The sequence below is a fragment of the Fragaria vesca genome, linkage group LG4, assembly GCF_000184155.1.
Source record: "Fragaria vesca subsp. vesca linkage group LG4, FraVesHawaii_1.0, whole genome shotgun sequence".
In the NCBI taxonomy this organism is placed as follows: domain Eukaryota; kingdom Viridiplantae; phylum Streptophyta; class Magnoliopsida; order Rosales; family Rosaceae; genus Fragaria; species Fragaria vesca.
Genome location: NC_020494.1, coordinates 3,767,515 through 3,782,193, shown reverse-complemented (window position 1 = coordinate 3,782,193; position 14,679 = coordinate 3,767,515). Strand labels below are relative to the sequence as shown.

At 37.8% G+C, this 14,679-nt stretch overlaps 1 protein-coding gene across 1 annotated transcript; it reads right to left on the bottom strand.

Annotated features, from left to right (window-relative positions):
• Window positions 1–1,312: 1,312 nt before the first annotated feature.
• LOC101300049 lies at window positions 1,313–7,163 on the bottom strand. The gene is made up of 12 exons (XM_004297849.1): window positions 6,998–7,163; window positions 6,225–6,352; window positions 5,781–5,855; window positions 5,605–5,709; window positions 4,315–4,374; window positions 4,183–4,245; window positions 3,961–4,023; window positions 3,049–3,213; window positions 2,867–2,932; window positions 1,716–1,784; window positions 1,533–1,594; window positions 1,313–1,406 (listed from the first exon to the last, which is right to left on the bottom strand). The coding sequence occupies exons 1-12, from the start codon at window positions 7,161–7,163 to the stop codon at window positions 1,313–1,315; spliced, it is 1,116 nt and encodes a 371-aa protein (XP_004297897.1).
• Window positions 7,164–14,679: the final 7,516 nt, after the last annotated feature.

The following is a 14,679-nucleotide window of genomic DNA, read 5'->3' as shown; positions in this document are numbered from 1 at the left end:
CTGTCACAAGGTGCTGTTGCATCCATTTGAATCAAAACTCAGTGCACCTTGTGATCGACAGGAGGAAACATTTTTATTTTATTTGAAGCCTTTCTAACAATGTGAAATAAAGAACTTGCTGTCTAACAATGTGAGCAGTCCGGGAGCGAGCCGATGTCGCCTTTCTACAACTGGGTAGGGACTTATTACCGGCATAAAACACGTCTAATTAAAATAGAAAAATAACATAAATAAGAGGTAAAATACTAAAATTTCAAATAAATTACCAGCCTACTATGCCAAAAGGGCGGATATGCAACTAGAAATCTTCACACATCCAATGGTATTTACTTCAGATTCATTAGAGTGAATACCAATTTGAAGTATACACAGCTAAACGTCTCAATAAAATGCTTCATTGTCCACAAGAAAGTTCAGAAAAACAGTCTTCTATTTGAATGGAGGTGGGGTAATGCTGACGAACATCTGCAATCCTTCGACTTTAAACCTCAATCTTGGCTGTAGAACTTTGCTGGTAACCAAGTGAAACTTCAAACATTTTTCAGTATTCTGTTAAGTTTTTGGTGTACAATGTAGCTTCTGTTTCTAATAATGAGACTTCCCCCCATGCCAGGCCATTAGTTTTTAGATAACTGTCGACTTTTTAATCTGCATACAGTATTGGAAAATGGATGCGAAAAAATTTTAGACTGAGATTCCCGATGTAAAACAGGCATCAAATAAGTAACATTTTGCAAAACGAGCATTACACTGAAGAACTTTATGTATAGCAAGAAATGCGATAGTAAAAAGCTACTAAGTAAATATAATCAGAACCCCATCACAGTAGAATAAGAGAGTACAGTTTTTCCCCAAAGCTATTGCAATATATGCATTTATGAACGTGATAAGCATGTCAAAATGAGACTAGACCATGTATCAAATTTAGAAGACCCTGCATTAAGTCCTGATTTTGTCCCAAATATTGAGCATCGCAGAAATTACTTGGACATTACCTGCTTATATTTAATTACTGTAAAAATCGAAATAAACATGGCCCAAATTGACATAAATGATAGGCATAAATATGACTTTCTAAAACAAACAGATACTCTTGAATTAAGTGTCATTGGTGTAGGTGCTCAGACCGTAAAGTGAGAAGGTGAAACAAGAGAGCCAACACACAAAACACACCCATTTGAATAGCTATGCAAGCAAAATTAGTATGATATCAAAGAGTTCCCATCAGATAGAATTCATAATTAATCTCCGACAGACATTTACAAGTAGAACTTTGCAAATAGTGCAAAAGCATTTAATTACCTCATGTCCTTCACTTTTCAGGATGAGCACGCTTGAGCTTGCGGCGTGTAGGAACTATATGATATCTATAGGAACTATGAATACGCTTATTATTTGCATTTTTTCTGCACAATTCAACCTTGGTTGCATTAGTGAAAACGGAAGACATTTTAACACGTCAACTATAACATCCTTCGAAGGAAACTACAAATTATGCATTACCAAAAACATGATCAATGAACTGAACTAACCTGAAAATAACGTAAGTCAACTTAAGCATCAGAACTGCAGGCAGGGCCAGTAAAGCAGTGGCCTTATATGAATTAAGAAACAAATGTTAGAAGTGAAAATAATTGCTGCACCATCTATTTTGATAACCGAACTATATATGATATATATAATGTTACACTTAAAATACAATGGCAGATACCTACCAGAAGCCATGCCAGTTCGATAGTTGCAAGTGATTGTGTCAACCTATTGTCTTTGAGCATTTTTTGGACCTGTAATGGGAATTTTAGAAACAAGTATGAGATAACCATAATTTGCTATACGCTCTAAGAGGTTTTACCTACTTGCATTACGTTTATTCGGCATAATATATATGTTCACAGCATGATAATAAGTCAATTTTTTTGTCGTTCTATTTCTTCTTAAAGAAAAAAAAAATAAATCAATAGAACTCACACGGGAAAGTTGTAAATGCTTGTGCTTCCAAAATTCCTTTTATATTTTCCTTTCTAAACAAAATCATGATTGCCCCTCAGTATTAAGATGTTTAACACAATTGTTCTCTCAAATGGAAAGGCCATGAAAAATCAATTAACATGTTCTTTAAGTACGTACCATACAACAATTTGGAAGAAGCAAAACGAAGAAGGAATAATTACTAGTTGGCATTGATATATACTGAGACCATTTCCCAGTATACACTAACATATATACCTCAATTACTTTATTCACAATTTAAAGCTGATACAATATTGAGCAGATGAACAGACAGTTGTGCATTATTGACAAAACTTCCATCCCCTCTCCTTAATCATAATGCATGTAACCCAATGCATATTTTTGAATAGTGTGAAAATATATAGAATTGGAATAATATTAAGTTAGTTATTTCAAATAGATTTATCTCACTCTCACACTATAATTGTGTATCATCCACACTCACTCTCAACTTGTCATGTGTCAATAGAGAAAAGCACAAAAAAGTATATTGGTTGAAAGAAACACTAAGTTACTTTCTTATTCTTCAGATACAATTTGTGTTCATCACAGTTTTGCTTCTTAGCTACGTTTAATTTCATTTGGTTTATGTAAAGATAGTTCCAGTAGTCCATTTGCATCATGCTGCAATAGCCCAAGAGTCACCACCATGCATTATGCAGCTTGTCCCAACAAGTGTTTCAGATGTAATTCTTTGTACTTATTAATGATTCATAATATATAAAAAGTTTCAGGTAGCTAGTACCTTATGATGATAAAATGTTGCAGCTTTAATAAATTTTCTGCATGCGGGGAGTACTTGTTTTGTATATGGCTTCAACACAACGTATATGTTAGCCAAATGAGTTCTTGTCACCATTGTAGCCTCATCTATCATCATCAGAATCTGGGCTATGTATGGCTTGGTTAACTTCTTAGCTACCTGTTACAACATATATAGAAATGTCATAAGCCAGATTCCAGTTAAAGAAGTCATGGTTTTTTTTGTCGATAGAGTAATGTTATAAATCCAGTAAACTAAACCTCATGTTGGCTCACCTGAATGTGAGGATCTGCCATTTCTTGTACCTTGAAAACAAATGGTACTACAGAACTCTTTGACGAATGGTAGATATCAACAGTTTTTGCAGTGAGTACTTGAATATTTGGTTCAAGATAGGCTACAATTTCCAAAGATTGTTTCTTCAAAGCTGGTATCAATTCCTTCAAATTTAAATAAAAAATATATCAGAAAGGCTATCAACTTGAATGAAATAAACAATACGCACCATTATACAGAAAAGAAGAGTACATCAAACACCAATTATAAATTTATGACAGTGTCCTCAGAATCTCGACCTATTAATTCCCTTCTCATAGTAATAAGGTTTCCATGATATAGTTCCCAAGAGTCCATGACAAGAGTTTTGTCATATATACAAGACTCAAAAGATTCAAGATCATTAACGAAGAATCTCATCCATTAATTAACCACCCTCAGAGGTGGAAGAAATTATCATCATCTGGAAATGGTATGTAAGCAAACAATAGCTAATGCCAAAAATTGATGTTGCAGATGGCAATTGGATTTTTCCAACTTCAATCCAATAGTTCTCAGTTCTCACACTTGTAAAAGTGCCAAGTTATAACCAATTTTCACAGTTTATAGTATACAGCGGATCCATGTTGAGTATATGGGATCTGCAAATTTCTGATTCCATAGTCACGAGAAGAATTGCAGTTAAACACATAAATAATGAAGCTAAACAAAATGCTCCACATGGTACGTATTTCTAATATGTTCCACGCCAGTTCAAGCAAAAGTTGATTAGGAATTAAGACAGTTGTGATGCATCAAATGCCTCTAAAATTTTGAGAATGTGCATTACAAACAATAAATACAGATTCATAAGCAAAGACAATGCCAAACCAATTGTGGAAGAATTATAAGAAATGTTGAGGATAACATACATATTTGATTGTTTCAATGCTGAGCTGAGCCGAACTTTTAACCTGACCTTTTATTTCCAATGCCTGAGAATGCAAATTAAATAGTTATTCCAGTTTAGTGCACTAGCTATCTTAAATAAAAATTAGCATAAAATAAATAAATAAACTCTTCGAATTACAAGCCAATAAGATCTTTGATTGACATAAAGGTAGCAACTTAATTTGTGGAAACCACAAACACACCTTATCAATTGCCACATCCAAGGCTGGTCTCCCACATTCATTCCAGTAAGTCACTATGTATGACTGCACGTAAACTTGTACAGTTATTAATTGGCCCCAACAATAATACTCCACTAAACCGCATAAGTTTACCTGAAACTGGCTTATATGAACTGCAACAGAATGTAAAACTGATAGCCATCCTCCATGAGCCTGATTATAAGTCAGAACAAAATATGTAATTGTACAGTTGATTAAAAAATTGAATACAGTCACTTCATTTACGTTGATTTCCAAAGAAAAACTTCCGTTGAACTTGTTATACCATATGTCAACAAAGAGGCCAGCGCGGAGGGGGAACAACAGAGTTAAAAAGAAAATTACATCAAAGGGAGCTAAGCTGCAAACGATAACATTAATCAAGAAAGAAACCTTAGACTACAACGACCTTCCAACCTAGCAGAACAGAAGAAACACTGTAGTGCACATATTCCGATGTTATAGAAAATCTTTATATACTACAGAAATCATGAATATATATTACATCATCGATTCCTAAGATATTGTAAGATTAGTACCACTAGACAAAGTAAATTTTCAGGCAGTAAATAAATGATTATGAACCTTTAAACCCCTTGAAGAGCTCCTCAGTTTTGTAAACTGATCTTCTGTTAATATTAACATTTAGAGCTGGAGAAGAGGACTCACAGGATAGACATTCGAACAGCCACATGTCTTATACAAAATATTTCCTAAAGAAATCATGTATTCATAGAAAATTGAACTGGATTGCAGCTGGATTTGGGACTTCATATGATGCAGGGCATAAATATGATAAATAACCGAGTTGGTCTAACCTTAGACCACAGATGGTTTCAGATTTCCAGTTATGTGTCTCATACTAATTTACGACACAAGATAAGTTAGTTGAACTAGGACCTTAATATTGAAAGCTAACATATTCCAATCATGATAAATCCTACTTTTTGCTTTATTGATTAGTTGCTGAAATAAGTATTGATTCTGACTGGTCCAATTAATTCAAGCAAGCAAAAACCCTTTAAAATTCATCAAAAATTTTGTCAAGAGCTTATTATAGACTCATAGTAAAGCTAACCATTTTTCAGTCATGAAGATATGCATCAAAAGGACTAGTACCTTTTGCTTTGGTAGCCAGCTAAATTAAACGTAATTGATTATCAACACCTAGTATCATATGCTTTTAGAAGGTAAGCCATACAGACCATGCCAGCATACATTATCTGTTAATACTTTCTTAAGATCTACAGTATCGTTGACAAAGCTATCTTTTCTGCAAATTACAGATTATAGTTACAGAACCTAGTTGAAAGTACAGTAAAAAAAAAAATCATAGGACAATTGTTACAAGAAGCTAAAACAAAAACATAGGCAGAAGAAAGAAGAAATGAGCACAATTCTTACATCTTCTGCCCTAAATTTCAATTCCTGGGTTTTCTGATCAGCTACCCTTGCTTGGGCTTCCCGTTTATCTTTTAATTTATCCTGCAATATGATGTCCTCAATAACCTGCCAGGAAGACCAAAAACATTTGTACGCATCCAAGAAGACAGAATATTGGAGAGTTTAACAAAACTAACCTGATTCACAAGCTCCTCAGCATTCTTCTCATGTAACTTACCTGTGATTTTCTTAGCACCTAAATCTTCTCTTCCCTGGAAAAAAGGAAATGGATGAAGCTAAAACTTCTCAAATTGGGTATAACTAGCAAGACCATGTTTTTCAACCAGACAAGCATTGAGATCCTTTACACCCATGACATAATTGGGTTTCACAATGTCTAAGACATTAACAACATTCCAGCATTGACTAGGAAAGATCAGTAAAAACAGAAATGATGCAGTTTTTCCTAGAAAGAAAACACTGATTACCATTGTACAAAGGCCAGCTAGTCACAAATGTAGTTAAACCAAACAGCTAGTTACTTCATGATTTTACACAGCTATAGGGTATATGAGATAATTGTTCTATTCTTAAAACTAGAAAGAGAAGAAAAAAAAAAACTTAAAATACTTAAATCTCACCTGGACAGCCTCGGTCTCACTTTGGTAAAATGCATTGCTGTTTGATTTCCCTTGAATAATCTCTTCCATCTCCCTGATTTTTTCATCCTTCTTCCTCAGTTCACGTATTTTTTCATCAATGCTTGATTCTACGTTAACACAAGAATATGAAATATTCTCAGATAGACAAAGCAATTATCTGAAATATCATTGAATCATGAATAAGTAAGTGTGAAGTTACTCCGGCCACTTGTGACATTCTAATTCTCTAGCCGCTCATTCTTTACTCTGAAAGAAGCAGAAGACCATCATATCGAAGTCCAAACAAGACCAAGACCTATCAGGATTCAGGAACACTAAAGATCACTGAATCCGGGAGTGTCCCATTCAGGACACACCTAATTCACATTTCATACCACAAACACGTTAATTGCCCTCGCAATCGCTCTTTTAGACGCTAAAACTAAATTGTCAGTTTAACCTAAATTGTTTTTGATTGAAAATTCGTATAGTATTACATATTCATTTCCTAAACTTCAAGTAGTGAGACTTTGAAAATCAATGGAGCAAAATAATAATAAAATCAAACAAATTCTGATGTATGGAAATATGGAATTGTGCATGCAGATTCAAGCTCGTATAATCACAATTGCTAAACAGCTATTGAAAACTGAAAGAAGAGCATCAACTTGAAAACTTGGGAGTTCGTTTCTTTGTTTCCCGCATTTTGCATGAAAAACAAAACAAGCTCGATCAGAAAGCAGCAGGGTGGGTGTGAATGAAGATGATCTCACCTAGAAGGTAAACCTTGGTCTCCAGCAACCGAAGTTGGAGTTGGAGTCTTGTCGACGAATCTGCAACCTCCGGAGCGCCGTCGTTTCGAAGCGGTGGCTCTGCCGGAACTGCGGTGAATAATAGGGCGGCGAATATGGAGAAGACGAAAAGCATGGAGGCTGCCATTGGCAAAGAGTTGTGAGCGATCACTGTCGACGTTGTTTCAAAGAGAGTCGGAGAGGCGCTGAAAATATTATTATATGGTAAATATGTAGAGCCAAAGCCAACCGAGGTAATAAAGTAACCTCAGGGTTTTGGTTTTTTGGGTAACAAGCAATTTAGGTAGAAGTAGCAATTTGAGTAACAATCTCAGCAATTAAATTGGGTTGCCAAAGGCCAACCAGCTATAGTATGCATTTGGTTGTATAAAATAAAACAAGATTATGTTCAATTCACCATTATTTATCATCTTATTGCTGTCAGTTGTCTGTGTTGGAGGAGACTGATAAGGTCTCAATTTCAATTTATCCCCTTATAAAGAAAAAGAAAAAAAAAGTTAACTCAAATTAGCTGTTGATGCTCATCAAATCACGTCATGGCCTGGAGTGGCCCTAAGCCCTGAGCATTGTCACTTTTGAGTTCTGATGCGTTCACAAGACATGAGTAGTGATACCACAGATCTGAATCCAAAGACCAAGAACTTATATATTACTGTTCCAAAGGCGTCGTAGTCACCCATATATTACTAGCTAGCTGGTATGGTATTTTTTTTTATAGTAAAAAACAATCATTAAAGAGAAGTGCCCCGAGAGCACCTAACGTTTACAATGTCAAAGGATAAAGCCATAGCGGCCGGCTTCGGGGGGAACACACCCTTCCCACATACAAATTGTGCTAGTGCTATGACCTAGGTTTGCAAGAGCATTAGCAACAAAGTTAGATTCACGAAGAACATAGGAGAAACTAATTGAATGAAAAGAGCATTTCAAGACATTGATATCTTGGAAAATCTTCATCAATCTCCAAGGGGGGGGCAGCAATACCATTGGCTACATCAATAACCAACTTGGAGTCCCCTTCAACTTGCACATTGGTAACTCCTAACTCTTGCGCCTGAATGAGACTGTTTCGCAGCGCCATAGCTTCAGTGACCGGAACATTGGCTCTTCCACAGTTGAAAGCAGCTGTAAGGATAGGGTTTCCAGAGTCTGTTCTTATGATGAAACCTCCTGCAGCAGCACCACTGCGCACCGAGCCGTCAAAATTAATCTTAACCCACAGTGGTGGGGGTGGAGTCCACCTGATCATTTTATCAATATCATTGTCATTTGGAATTCCCACTCTAGAATGTTGGGAAGTTACATATGTTGAGCTTTGGAACATTGCAGCAGCTCTTACGATATTCCCTGCATTTGGATTTTTTCCTTTGAAAATGACTTCATTCCTCGCCTTCCAGATCTGCCAACAGATAGTAATTAGTTTCGTAAAGCAAACATTATCAAAAGGGTTTTCAACAAACCATTCATGAATCACTCTAAAGAAACCTTCCTCCCAATTAAGAGGAGGCATCATGTTGGAGGCTTGCCAAATCTCTTTTGCATATTTGCAGTAGCCAAAGAGATGGTCCATAGTTTCATTGTCTTCGTTGCATAAAGGGCAGGAGTTATCCTGAACAATCCCAAACCTTGAGAGTCTGTCTTGAGTTTTAAGCCTACCTCTGAGCATCAACCATCTAAAGAACTTGATCTTTGGCTGGATGTCTAAAGACCACAATTTCTTAATAAGCTGGATTCTACTGTGTTCCTGCTTATCCTGTAATTGAAGCCAAGTTGCAGATTTTATCGTGAACCTTCCATGGGAAGCCGGTCCCCATATGAATTCATCCTCTAAGGGTGTAGTAGGGATAGGGATACCCATAATTTCTCTAACCACTTCATGAGTGAAATGTTCCCTTAATTTAGTTATGTTCCATCCATCTGCAACCAAATACTCACTCACCACTTTGATCATCAATATTAATATTGCTTCTATTTTGGTCATCAATTAGATTGATTAGAGGAAACTCAAAAACCCAATTAAAAGTCCAAAACTTGATTGACTTACCATCCCCCAAAATCCACCTCATACCTTTTAGGACCAATTCTCTTGTGTCAAGGATCCCATTCCATGCATAAGAATTCTTCTGCTTCTTTTTAGCCTGGAAGAAAGAACACTTCCGTAAGTATTTTTGAGTAATAACCTGCACCCACCAATTATTCTTATCAGTGATAATCTTCCAGGCAAGTTTTGCTAGTGCAGCATTATTAAAGAAAGCAGAGGGCCTAATCCCTAGGCCTCCAAGAGCTTTCGGTTTACAAATATCCTTCCAAGCAACTGGGGCTTGTTTCATATCCGTGCCCCACAGGAAATTCCTTTCCTGTTTGTCAATCTCATCTGTTAACTTTTTGGAACATTTGAAACATGCCATAACATGGTTCGGCATGTCAACTACATTTGATTTGATTAGAGTGAGCTTGCCAGCTCTAGAAAGGGTGTTCTGCTTCCAGCCTGCAAGACGCTTTGATAATTTCTGCATCAAATCTTTAGCATTGATAGGGTCCTTCCAAAACATCACATTGTTAATACCTAGATACTTCCCAATTGAAGATTTCTGTTGAATATTAATTACATTAACAATATTATTCCTAGTACCAGCAGGAACTTTGTATGAGAAATAGAGAGAAGATTTATGTAAATTAATTTTCTGACCTGAAGCCGCTGCAAAAGCATTAAGAACTGTATTAATATTTCCTGCTGCTTTCTTAGTAGCCTTGGCAAAGATGAGGCAATCATCTGCAAACATGAGGTTAGAAACTCTAAATCCAAAAGGAGAAGAAAGAAGGCCAACTTGAGCCTTGCTATTCCTTGCTAACTTATCAAGTTGTCTAATCAGAGGCTCCATGGCAAGAAAAAAATATACGGGGATAGGGGATCCCCCTGTCTAATACCCCTTGAGGGTTGAAACCAACATTTCGGTCTTCCATTCACTAAAATTGAGAAGGAGACAGAATTAATGCAGTCTAAAACAAAGTTGCTCCAGTTTGAGTTAAAGCCAAACTGTATCAAGCAATCATAGATGTAGGACCAGTCAAGCAGGTCATAAGCTTTTTCCAGGTCAAGCTTTACTGCCATTGCACCATTTCTTCCTGACCTTTGATTAAAATCAGAGAAAATCTCATGAGCGATAAGAATATTGTCATGAATAGAACGACCAGGAGCGAAAGCACCTTGGTTCTTCGAAATACATTTTGTTAATAAAGGTCTAAGCCTTTTGATCATAATTTTAGTAATAATCTTATACGAGACATTGCAAAGGCTAATGGGTCTAAAGTCATTGACCTTAGTAGGGTTTTCTGTTTTGGGAATCAACGCAATGTTAGTATGATTTATATTTCGAATAAGCTTACCATCTCTGAAGCAGACTTTAATCATTGGGATAACGGTGTCCTTGACCTCCTTCCAGCAATTCTGGTAAAAAGATGCATGGATTCCATCCGGTCCTAGTGCTTTAAGGGCACCAATAGAATTAATGGCTTCCTGGATTTCCTCATCCGAAACCTGTTGCAATAGCATGGCATTGTCAGAATCACTAATTACAGGCTCAATTATATTAACAAAGTTTAACCTGTTATTTCTAGAAGGGGGGTTATTCTGGCAAAATATTTTTTAACATCTCGGACAAGAATGGTAGCGATTGTGTCCTCATCAGTAGCCCAATTTCCACTTTCATCTTGCATTCTTGCTATGTTGTTCACTTTCTTCCTTATATTTGCTTGTGTATGAAAAAACTTGGTATTTCGGTCACCAAGTTTGAGCCAATCAGCTTTTGCCTTTTGAGCCCAGAAAACTTCCTCCTGCTTCCACATATCGAGAAGCTTGGTTCTTATTTGGAAGTCCTTCTGTTTTAGCCATATAGAATCAGGATGAACCATCAATTGTTCTTGTATTTCTGCACTTTCCCTGTTAAGTTACTCCATCTGTTTGAAGAGGCAGCCATATTCAGTTTTATTCCAAGCCTTGGCCTTAGCAGCAAATTGTCCTGAAATAGTGAGAAAATTGTACAGAGGGTCAGTATTAAAAGTTTGATTCCAAATTTGTTGCACCAAAGGTTTGAATCTAGGGTGAGAAAGCCAAATTGCTTCAAACTTAAAAGGCTTAGGGTGATTCTGTCTTAGGGTGTCAAAAGAAAGACAAATCGGTCCATGATCAGAAGAAATAATTGGGAGGTTTTCAAGCTTTGCATTAGGGAAAGAGACTAAAAATTCAGAGTTACCAATAGCTCTATCCAAACATTCAAAAATAATGGTATCATCAACATGCTTGTTAGACCAAGTAAAAGGCAAGCCAGATGCAGTTAAAAAATAAAGACCATTATTGTTGAGGAAATCACAAAATTCAAGCATGTAACTAGTAACTCCTCCAGAGCCCCCTAATTTTTCCTCAGGGGAAATGGTGATGTTAAAATCACCCATCAACACCCAACAATCATTATCAGCTGGGTTAAGCTTAGCCAATTCATTCCAGAAAGCATTCTGCTGGTTCTTTTTTGGATAGGCATAGATAAAAGTTATAATACACGACTTATCAGTTTTAAGATCAACTAAACGGCAGTGAATAAATCTATTATGGGAAGAAATAACTTGCACATGCACAACTCTAGAATTCCAAAGCAAATTTAAACCCCCAGATTGTCCAATTGAAGGAACAACAAAAGATTCATCAAACACATATTTCCTGGTCTTATTTAGTAGGGAAATAGAAGTCCTAGTATCTAAGATACATAGGACATCAACATTTAAGCAGGAAACATAAAAAAGGGTTTGTGCTTCGAAGCCATCCCAAGCACTCCCCCTACTATTCCAAGACATAACTTTCATTTCTTAGCAAGTTTGGTAGTTGAGGCACTGCCTTCCTCCTCGGCAGATTCATAGACAAGATTCTCATCATCTCCGGATTTGTTCCTCTTCCTTGTGCCAGTTCCAGTGCTCATCTCCGAGCTTTCACTCATGACCAACACATTTTTTCCTTTATTAGCCTGCAAGCCAACTTCCAGCATACTTGTATCCCTATCAGCCTCACCAGCATCTTTCCTAGCTATCATATTCTCAGACACCTCCTCCTTATTGCTTGAGGAGCTTTTAGAGTTGGTAATCTTTAGGTTTTGTTTAACTTCTGCATCAGAGATAAAAATAGCGCTATTCCTTACTGTCACATCCTTAAAAGAGATACCAGGTTTGACCATCGAGGTTCTTTTCTTTTTTGGAGCCTTGACTGTAGAAGCAGAAGGGTTGACTCCTTGAACACCACTTGACTCAGCAGCTTTGGAAGTTGCCTTACTCTTCCTTTGCACTTAAGTCCATCCCGGGGATGGAGGGTTGAGATCCTCATTAATTGGTTCTTCATGCACAGGACTGACATTCTTGGCTGGAAGAGGAAAGTAAATCATCACTTCCGTGGAGGCCAGCTGTTTGATTTCCGGATCCACATCCACTTCATCTGGCTCAATTTCATTGTCACTCTCTGCCCTATCCACCATAACGAAATGCTTCTCCTTTTTCTTCTTAGGGCACTCCCATATCTTATGTTTGTGGCTGCCACACTGAAAACAGACCTCAAACGCCCTTCATAAGAAACATAAATTTTAGAAGGTTTACTTACTAGATCAAACTCCAGGTCACCTTTCTCTTCTTCTTGGACAACAAGAACACGCTTCAGGGGGGTTCGTAGGTCGATTTCCATGCAAGCACGAGAAAAGATATAATTCTCAGTGTTCTTCGTCCTGTCGTCTAGCTTGATGAAGCGACCTAGCACCTTCACCACCGGAAGAATTGCCTCCTCACTCCAGAAATGCATAGGCAAGTTAGTCAGACGTACCCATAGAGAAAGGGTCTCGATCTCAGCCTCTTTTGGATCAAAAGACAGGGCCCATCTTCAAATATGAAAGATTCTTCCTCTAACAAACCAAGGACGATTGGAGAGGACATATTCAAGGTCTTGAATATGGACAAACTCCAAGGCAAACCACCCATTCGCCATTTGCACCATCTTAACAGTGCCATGAAGGCAGGCCCAGAGAAAATTACACTTCTTAACAATCTTTTTTGGGGAAACTTTCTTGCCAAAAATCTTGGCCACAAGACAGAACTTAAGAAGATGTTCCTTGAGGGACATGGATTTTCTTGGTACGAAGACACGGGTTTGATCCATTTCTACAGCTATTCTCACATCTCCCACCCTAGTAACAAAAGGAGGTTGATCCTGTTGGGGTCTAGGAAAAGGGTTGAAAATAACTGGTCTCCTATTTCGCGAAGAGCTGGTATGACCTCTTGCATTGGGGCTAAAGGCCATGGTGCTTAACAGAAGTCTAAGAAAGAAAGCACAGGTTGGGACAATCTGGGTAAAGGAGGTGAGATTGAACCTCCATCCCCTTGCTCTATAAATACTACCAAAAACACCTAATTTCCGGCATCTTACATAACTTGAGAAGAAATCATGATCTGAGCGCGCATGCAAAATGAAATCCCAGACAAGGAATAAATGCAGACTAGGGTCGAACATAATGAGAGCCCTAGTAATCTGCTGGAATCGAAACGATTTTGCCAGAAATACTATTGGACTTAACAAAAGAGAATAAAGGATCTCTAAAAAGCAATGATTAGTCCTAAACAAGGAGACTTTAAGGGGGGATTTGCATACCTGGGTGTCCAAATATTGATGATAAAAGAGCTTATCACCTTGGAATAGCAGCATAGCACCTCGGAAATTGACGAAGACACCAAATCTCGCCATAACTGTTCCGATCGAACATGCAGTGGCTGGAATCATCTCGAGCCCTGGGTTAAAGTTAAAGGAGGGGGGAGCGATCTGGTTTGGCCAAGTGGATTGGGAGATTGGGCCGGGAACCAATCCATAAACAATTCCAGAGAAATTGATATGGGCTAGGCTTGGGCATGGTTGTTTGGGACGTTGATAACTGTAAAGGGGAGGGGGGTTGTATGCATCGTCCGGCCATGGAGGCCATCTTCTACTCTCTCCGGCGGCTTCAAGATTGAGGTTCAGTAAAGCTAGCAGAGGGTATTCAGGAAGGGGGGGCGCGCGTGGCGCGCGTGTCCAAAACATCAATATCATTCATAAATAGTTACCCTAGAGAAAACTAAGCAGCAGAGAGCAGCTAGCTGGTATGGTATTGTTAACTGTTAAGGTGTCATGCACTTTACCGGAGTCCGAGGGACTCCAAGATTCTCCTCCTACCGAACAAACTTGAAAGAGAGTAGTTATGAGGTCCGATAGCAAAGTGAATCATGTCTTGGAATGGAAAAGAGAGAGATGGCCGGAGCAAGAAGAGCAGACATCTCAATCATCTCCTCAATAATCAATTTTCACGAGTCAAGAGGACGAGAAGGTGACAAGTCGTACTAACCCCAATGCTGGAAACTCAAGTGGCTACGACTTCGCTCTTGATACCTGTTAACTAAAGATGCATGGCAGTTTATAAACGCTCAATATTGTGTGAGAAGAGAAGTATACATAAATGATAAATAGAAGTACGTACAAAAACAGAAGTACCTCAGAGAGAGAGAGAGAGAGAGAGAGAGAGAGAGAGAGAGAGAGAGAGAGAGAGAGAGAGAGAGAGAGAGAGAGAGAGAGAGAGAGAGAGAGACGA

Coding starts and splice junctions, on each gene's coding strand:
- LOC101300049 (XM_004297849.1), bottom strand. CDS start 7,163: ATGGCAGCCTCCATGCTTTTCGTCTTCTCCATATTCGCCGCCCTATTA. Junction 5,710..5,780: donor CTGAGGAGCTTGTGAATCAG/GTTAGTTTTGTT, acceptor TCTTCCTGGCAG/GTTATTGAGGACATCATATT. Junction 1,785..2,866: donor TGATAGATGAGGCTACAATG/GTGACAAGAACT, acceptor TTCCCATTACAG/GTCCAAAAAATGCTCAAAGA.